This window comes from Polypterus senegalus, chromosome 3, assembly GCF_016835505.1.
Source record: "Polypterus senegalus isolate Bchr_013 chromosome 3, ASM1683550v1, whole genome shotgun sequence".
NCBI lineage: Eukaryota > Metazoa > Chordata > Cladistia > Polypteriformes > Polypteridae > Polypterus > Polypterus senegalus.
The window spans coordinates 30,140,551-30,149,877 of record NC_053156.1 but is presented as its reverse complement, the minus strand read 5'-3'; the positions used below and the strand labels follow the sequence as shown (position 1 = coordinate 30,149,877).

The 9,327-nt window shown below is 36.9% G+C and overlaps 1 gene segment (V, D, J or C); it reads right to left on the bottom strand.

The window, feature by feature from the left end:
* Nucleotides 1–444: 444 nt before the first annotated feature.
* On the bottom strand, nt 445–2,083 carry LOC120526753. The segment is given in 2 exon segments: nt 445–777; nt 2,034–2,083. Coding segments are annotated over 2 exon segments (348 nt in total).
* Nucleotides 2,084–9,327: the final 7,244 nt, after the last annotated feature.

Genomic DNA, 9,327 nt, shown 5'->3' with positions numbered 1-9,327 from the left:
TATATGTTTATATATATATACTATATATATTTTTCCCCTCATAAATATGTATGTATATATATATATATATATATATATATATATATATATATATATATATATCAGTATCTATCTATCTATCTATCTATCTATCTATCTATCTATCTATCTATCTGTCTATCTGTCTAATAGGTAACAGTGCTTGGACCACCAAAAAAATCCAAAAGGTTGTAATTTAAATTGCCCACACTTTGAATATTGGAGAACTTAACCTGTCAGTAATTCTGTTTAGATAAATATCTGGAAAGAAGTGAAAAATGTCATATAATATATTTGCTTGAGTAATTTTCCTTTGGCTGATCTATTTTTATTGAGAGCAGCACTTTTTAAAATAATAACAGTGGTTATGAAAAATACAGGTATACAAATCTTTTATTTATAGTGATAAAGTGAAGGGGGGGTTTTTGAATGGAGCCTACATATGCTTATGTCACTGTGTCTTACTCCATGCACAATAGTACACTGCTGTATGATTGGCAAGTACACTCTTGATTTTCAGTTTAAATTTCAGATCCTCTGGCCTCTCTGCTGTGAAATTCTTATATCCGTTGTTTTCTACTGAGCCTGTACTAATTGAGTAGAGAAGCAGCTCCAGCATTCCTGAAGCATCCTGTCTGTACCAGTAAAGATTGGGGTTGCTAGTGCCTTCCAATGCACAGTCAAACTCAACTGGTTGTCCTGGAAACTTCGCTATGAAAAGTGGATTTTGAAAGATTTTTGGAGATGCTGAACCTGAAACTGAAGACACAGAAACAATATAAATTAGGTTTGTGAGGCGGATGGCTTTCGTGATATGTTCTAATAATATGAACATCAATTAAAATGAAAATAAAAAAGAAACACTCAGATGCAGTAAAACTCCCTCAAGCAATTAATATACAGATACATTTAATAATTTCGGAGTTCAAAATGAAAACTCGTATATATCAAAGTGGCATGCTTCTGAACCTGTTAAACATTTGCAATACTATGTTATACCGTAACATTTTCTAAGCTCGCTTAAACCTGAGCAATGTCGTGGGGAGCTGGAGCCCATCACAAAAAGCATAAGCCACAAGACAGGAACAATCCCCTCGACAGGACTCCAGACCCTTGCATGGGAACATATGCAATATGATTAACAATTAATCAGATTTTGCAAATGTTATGTTTTTCATGGAACAAAATAATAGACCGGACTTTTGACTCGGGGCTGAACGCAGACAGCGCAGTATCGGTAGTGCTCAGGTTTTTGACAGGCTGTCGCGCGTGTCTCAATCGCAGTGAAGACTGGCGGCACAAAAGTAAACTCCGCTCGCGTTCTGCGGTAGGCTTTCTGTTTTAAGGACGAAAGTCTGGGCGTCATCCCTCGTATAACTGAAACGAATGTCTGAAACGTCTGCGACGGAACCAGGCGCAGCCGAATAAACCATCAAGTGCAGGTTTCTACTGGTACGCTGCTCATACCAGTATATGGTAGGGCTAGCTGAACCCTGCGCCTTGCAGCTCACCCGAACTGGTGTGCCCCTATGCTGGATAACGAAGAGTGGCGACTGATTTACTGTTAAAAGTGCCCCATCTGTAAAATAAATAAAAAGGCTAATTAATATAACATTGTAAAATATTAAAATCAAATACTGAAATTCTATTGCTATCCTATTGGGAGCAAAGCAAGAAAAATCCGCAGACGGGACGCCAATCAAATTATATGGGTACTTGAAAAAAGCAATACGTACATCCAAATGTGACCAAACATTTGAGACAGCTGAAATAATCCCCGAGAGGATATAATGGAGAATTAAGAATTTAATACATATTAAAAAAAAAAACAAATAATGAATACGAACATAAGCAAATTGCTCCCAAAAACGATCAGATCGTTGAGCAAGGTGGAAAATATATATTACATAATTTAAAAAGACGATACCGGTTCAAATTCATAACAGTAATTAATAAACATATTTTTAAAAAAGTAAGAGGTTTATTAGCCTCTGTTTTGATGAAGTATAACTTACATCTAATGACCGTCCAAACACAGAGCAATAAAAGTAACATCTTTGCAACACTAATGAAGGCTTAGCGCAAAAAAATTCATAAAACTTTCATCGGGAAACACGTCATCAAAGACAAGCTAAGGCAGAGACCGTTGAACGCTTCCTGTTGTACAAGGAAATTTGTACAAAGAAATCATAACACTGGAAAGGACTACAACCTTAAAATAAATGAGAAATTTAATTTGAAATATCAAATTTTAAATGACTAGTAATTATTTTCTTTAATACCAAAGAATAAGTCCATCAGATTTTTACACTGAAAAAAGTATAACCTCAACTTAAAATAATTAAGGTAACGATTCAGACTTAATATTTTCAATCTGAACCAATATAATTCTTTTTATCTTATTGAACCCAAAATTTTAAGTTATTGAGAGTGATTAGGTGCAATTCGCTTATTTTATACTAAAGTAAATCTATTTTAAGTTATTATAATTTAAAATGTTTTATTGGTCTAACCTGTTTTTATGCTATTAGAAATATTATGAACATAATACATTCCAATGCTGTATTTTTTACATTTATTTAAAAAGCTAGTGCAAATACACAAGCATTTTGCAGTGTAAATCTTAAATATACAACAAAAAATGATTAAAGGTTTCTACAGCTTTCTTGAAAGTATGTTTTATTACGAGTTCTTATACTTAAAATTTACAGCTGAGAAACAGGGTTGCTTACCAGAAATCATGTGTTATAAAAGTCTGTTGCTGAAAATGAACAGACCTGTCCAATCCACTCGGGAAAGTGTTCTTCTTTTCTGGCAATTGGAAAGCCAGCACACTGGAAAGTTCAACCAGAAGAATATACAAACGGCCCCTCCCACACAGCACATGAACAACCTAAAATAGTAGGTTAACTGAAATAGGATTTTTATGTTTATTCCCTCCACCATAACTTACTTTGGTACAAACACAATTTTTTTACTTTGATTGAGATCTGAAACCAAATATTTCAAGCCACAACACTAAATGTGTAATCCTAATTTGCTTGAAAGAGAAAATTTACATTAAATAAACAACATCAATTTTATACTTTTTTTCAGTGTAGATCCACTGACAACTTGCAACACCAAGGAACATTACAGGGAAAGCAACACTACACTAACAAACAATGAAGTGCAGAGAACTTTTGGTGGGCAGTGGCTTACAAAGCAGAGAAAGGACAAATTTAAATTTTGGGTACTCATTACTTGCTATCTTTACTTCAGTGCTTTAATTGAGCTGAGCAACCATCTTCTCCCAACCATCCAAGAACATTTTGGTGGTGAACAATGCCATTCCCAGCATGATGGAGCACAGTGCGATAAGGCAAAAGTGATAACTAAGTGCCTAGGAGAACAAAGCATTGAAATTTTGGGTCTGTGGCTAGGAAACTCCCCAGACCATAATCCCATTGAGAACTTGTGGTAAATCTTCAAGAAGTGGGTGGACAAACAAAAACCAATAAATTCTGACAAACTCCAAGAATTGATAATGCAACAGTGAGCTGCTATCAGTAAGGATTTGGCAAAGAATTTGATTGACAGCATGCCAGGGTGAATTGCAGAGGTCTTGAAAAAGAAGAACCAACACTGCAGATATTGACTCTTTGCATAAACTTACTGTAATTATCAATAAATGACTTTGAAACTTATGAAATGCTTGTGATTATACTTCAGTATGCCATAGAAACATGTGACAAATATATCTAAAAACATTGAAGAAGCAAACTTAGTGAAAACCAATATGTGTGTCATTCTCAAAACTTTTGTCCACGACTGCGGAAGAAATAAAACTTGATTCAGTAATCTCAAGGGCCCAGGCAGAAGCACTCTACTTGTTAGGTGAGTGGAATGAACATCACTAGACACATGGATGTCCAGACAGTGTCATGGGTCACTAAACCCATCCATTAATTTTCTAAGCCAGTTTTATCCAAAATTATTTTTTCAGGATGTTGAGCCTATCCCAGCAAAAACAAGTGCAAGTCAGGAACAGATCTTTTGTACTTGATGACACTTATATGTCATTATGAAAGAACTCTCACATCTATCATATCATATGTCAGCCATAACACCATGTCTTGGAACAGTAAAAGGAAACAAGAATCCTGGACAAAATATAATTTAGATTCAGAAGGTATTCAGACCCCTTGACTTTTTTCAAAATTTTGTTATAACTTATCAAAATTAATTTTTCACACTTCAAGCAACATTTAATACTCCAGAATGCAGAAGCAAAAACAGACTTTTAGAAATGTTTGGACATTTATTCAAAATTACAAAAATGAGAGCAGATTGTACTTCTAAAGACACTCTGGAAATGTTCTATCAGCCCATAGTAGCCAGTGTGTTATTCTAAGCTGCAGTCTCCTGGGGAAGTAACTTGAGCTCAAATGAATCACAATGCCTGAACAAACTTATCAGGAAAGCCTGCTCTATCACAGGGCGAACCCAGGACACACTGAAACCTATTATGGAAAAGAGGATGGTGGAAAAATAGATGCCATCATTAAAAATCCCCTCCATCCCCTCTAGGAAGCGACTGTCTCAGACCAGTTTTAGCTAAAGGCTCATTACACCATGCTGTGCTAAGAAGCACTTCTAGGGGTCTTTTCTGCCCAGTGCTATCAAGTAATTCAATTCTTCCTCTCAAATTACTTGTTAAGTTCATTTTGAAATTTCTGCACAATATACATTAATTGATTGATTGATTCATTCATTCATTTATAGCCTTTATTATTTGTCCTGTGAGGTGGTATCATTGTTTTGATGATTCTGTTGCTATATGCACCTGAATTCCCCCATGGGATTAATAAAGTTTATCTAATCTAATCAAATCTAATCTAAAAATAAAACACTGAGATATTCTTTTGACATAACTATTCAGACTCTTTAAATGACACTTGCAATTTGATCATTTGCATCCCATTCTATTGATCCTCATTGAAATATCTATATGCTTTGTTTTTGTCTCACCTGTGGTCAATTCAATTGATTGCACATGATTAAGAATCGCACACACCTGTCAGTAGAAGGTGCTATAGTTGACAATAAACTGGAATGAACTGTATTTACTTAACCAGTCTTGAAGACAGTATAGTGGACAAACCAAGTCAATGGAGGAGTATTCCAAACAGGATGGGTGCAGTTCCCTGCCTGTGATCAGAGACTGGGATAATGGATGGACAAACAGAGATTGTTTCCCATGATGAAATATTCCACCACTGTATTAGATGGCAGTACCTCTCTGATATGGCTCTAGTTTGGATACCCACAAGGTTGTATGGGGGTCATAGTTGAGGGGGGCATTCCTGTTGTTACCACAGGGTTCTGTTAGGTGAACATTTCCCTGCTTAAAGGAGGTTTGACCTGCTACAGAAGTGCTCATGGGTAAAATGTTGTGACACTGGAGGCAGTCATTGGTTCAGGTTAAAAGGAACCCTGTTGGAATCATGAGAGAAAAAGTACAATGCTCACCTTGGGGAGAGTGGAGTAGAAAGATTAACACATAATAGAGGAATGGAATTGCTTGGTGCTGGCTTAAAGGATGAAGCCTGTAAGAATTTATTTTGGTCAATCATTTGAACCCATGACTGTGACTTGTGTTGCTGTGTGTGGGGTTTGATGGGAGGGTCTGCTATGCTCTGTAGTTGCTACTATATAAAAAATAATAATAATAATAATTTATTGAGATAAGGTAGCATAAAGCTAACAAAAAGTGAACTAGATAAATGTCAATAAAAGTTAAGTAGACATAATAAAATATGCATCTACATTTCAAAAAATGTTTGGGGGCCGCGATTAAAACTGTTATAAAAGCTCAGGTAGCAAATACTTAAAGGTTGAGAAACACTGCCCTAGGAGTCATGTACATTTGACTGGCAAGTGGTTCTGGTTCATCTCTGACTCCATAAGAGGGATGCAACTGTCTCCTTCAAGGGAAAAGTGTGCAGACTTGTGGCCATAGTGCATTTGCAGCCTTGAAGCTGCCAAGTATGTATGTAAGCTCTTAACTACTTTATGTGGAATGTAGCCTCCTTAAACTCTTGACAGCACTATTGAGTCCCATCTGCAGAGTGATCCATGCCAATTCCAGGACCTAAGGAAACCCTTGAAGTGCCTTCCCTAAAACAGGCATCCCAGACAATACTATGTATGCATATTTGACACTGTTTGTAAAAATAGGTTTTATTTAAGACACAGAAGTAGAAGTACAGAGTTTCCAAAAAAAAAAAAAAAAATCAAAGTATAAAACACACCTTAAATATTTATGATTTGGTCACTTCATTTAAAAAGGGTCACATTAATGAAGCTGACATCGGAACTACTCTTTTTCAGCCACTTGAGTTAGTGTAATCTTATTTCTGCAATCATTTGAAACATGACCGGTTCCAAGGGGTCAGTTAGCTGCCTACTCCCAAATAAAAAATATATCATGACACGTCCTACAATTGCCCAACCTGCTGGGTACTGATACTTGTTGAGTTTTTGGGACTTTATTACACCACGGCCGCTTTAGACACACACTCAGGAGTTTTGCAGCTGAGTGTAAAGAAGCGAGGATGGGGATCCACACATCCAAATCCGTCATTTTTCCTTATGCAAAAAAAAAAAGGTGTAGTGCCCTCACTTGTCGATCTACTTTCTTATCTTATGACCACGAGCTGTGTGTATAGTGATCGAAAAAAAAAAAGATCGCGCATAAAAGCAGCGGAACTGATTTTCCTTTGCAAGCTGTTGAAACATGTTGAGAGCCGCCGGTCATCCGCATCGAAAGGAGCCAGTTAAGCTGGTTCGGACATTTTATACGAAGTAGTGTGCCGAGAAGATCTAGGTCAAGCAGGAGAGATCGTTTCTTTGGTCTGGCTTGGAAACGGCTCGGTATCCCACTGAAAGAGTTGGAAGTGGTGAGAGTAAATGTTTGGGTGTCATTGCTTAGTTATCCTTACTAGCCGAGTCACGGATAGTTGCAAAGCGGCACCGCAATTGATCGGTAATGGCGGCTCTGATTCGAATTTTTAGACACTTCCTGCCTTTATTTGTTGTAGCCTCATTCTCAGGAGGAGGATGGCTTTCAAGTGGACGGAACAGCGCAGTGACTCTCCTCCTGAGAATAAGGCTACAACAAATAGAGGCAGAAAGCGTCTAAACATCCGAATCAGAGCCTCCAGTACCCTCCAGTATCTTCTGGAGGATCGGGCTATAAAAACTGCAGGGAGATTGACTGTTCGTTCGAACTACTCAGTTACCCAAAACTGAAGGAACAAAATGAGTTTAATTTAAGTTTTTTTTTTTAATAATTTTAACGTTTTAAATACATTTTTATAAAAGATGAAGATTTGATTGCCATTGAAGCGTTGCTATTTGTGCCTGTCTTTGAATTTCAGATTTTGAGCTGAAAAAGGTGATAATAGGGTGGCGAAAATGTTTATTACAGGGGTCGTAGTGCCCCTAATCTCACTAGGTGGCGTAGTCGGTATTTCCTTATTGGTGACTAAGTAAACCGCATCCCGAACAGTCGCGTTACTTGTGTATGTCGTGTCATTTTTATTTTGCCTTTCAGAAGGTCTTGCGACCATGCCACGATGAACAGATAGAGGGCATGGTAAGGAGAATGACTGGTTTGTGAAAATATTGCAGTTTAGCACTAGGCATAAGTGAAGGGACACTTTATTTAATTTATATGATTTATTTAATTTATATGGCGTACCAACGTTTTCGATGGTTGTTACCTGCTTCCAAAACTGTTATACCCAGGCTGAAAGTTTTCTTTTTTTTATCCTTCAGATGTACCCTTAATCAGCCCATTTCTTTGACATGCAATACCTCCTTCCTGTAGGAGCATACCTGAGGGGGAAACATATCTAAAAAAAAAAAAAAATCTTTAACCATTTCATGTTTCCCAATATCGAGATAAAATGCTGCTTTTTTCCTTTTGCAGATTATGGCACAGTATTTCATTAACTTGATCTATGAATGTTGGCCGTTGAATTAGTTTTGAGGAGAAATTGCCACCTCTTGTTCAAAGTGTGAATTGTATTATTTGAATGGGTTTTTGTGCTAACGCTTTGGCTTTTTAAAGCACCGTGATAACTGGAAGCGCAGAAATGTGAAAGAGTCGTTCTTTTGTACATTTATGATGCCTAAGAGGAAACTCTTTCGCTCCGTCCTGTTTCCAGAAAATCTGTCATCGCCAAGCTCTTTTTCAGTTTTAATATTCTCCATCATTGAAAAGAGTATCAGTTGCATCCCTTGCCCGCCACGTTGTCTGTACCAGTACATTTGCTGATCAGCACCGTCTTGTTCACACATCATTTCTGCATTTTCTCCAGGAGTTAGTATAAGGTGCTCTTTTTGCTTCAGTTTCGTGCTGAAGGCTGCATCTAAAGTTAACATATATACAAATATGAGGTTTAGGTACTTTTTCGAAAAAGGCAAATACACAAAGTGACTACGCCTGCTAAAGATATTTTATAAGTAAAAGCAGTCGTTTTTTTCAGAAATGACTGTAAGCGTGTTTTCGTTTACTATATATAAATTAATCTCATGTTTGTGCCCATGGAGAACATAAAAGGACGAACTATAAATGACTCACGAGTGAGGCAATAAAGTGTAACCAGGATTCTAATCATGATGTCGTTTCAGAGGGACTCTGACAGACTGACTGGAGGTTGCACCCCGTCTTATAAAAAATAAATGCTGAGTTGTGACGTCACCACAACGTCTCGCGGTTCGGTATAATGAAGCCTTTAGAAGTCTACAGTTTTGTCCTAAGCGTATAAGTAGCGTTTGTACAAAACGACACATTCTTCCTACAGTCATTTTTTTCCCCTTTAAAATGTAAAATTTTATACTTAGAGCAATTTCGTATTGTTAATAGGGAGTTCAAAATATCATGAAATGTACTGCATTTTTAGCACTTGGCTACCACTCTGGTAAGCCATGCTTTTTATAACCAACCTTAACATGTAAAATACATTATTCTGTTAGTCTGTACAGTTTAAAACTTTCTTTCTTGAAGAAATTATAAACCTAATGCACATTTCATATCTGTTTTTATTTTTCATGACTTCAACTCCATGCAGCCGTTGCACTAGACAAAGGGCAGGATCCGCACCTGAATGAGGGGCCAGTACATCACAAGACAACCAAACCATGCTTATGCACATGATGCCCATTTAAGTTCAATCTTTAAGCTGCCAAGTATGTCCTTGTAGTGAAAGCTCATTTACTGCAACTTCATATGGCATTGAGATAGGAATTTGCCAAAATTAA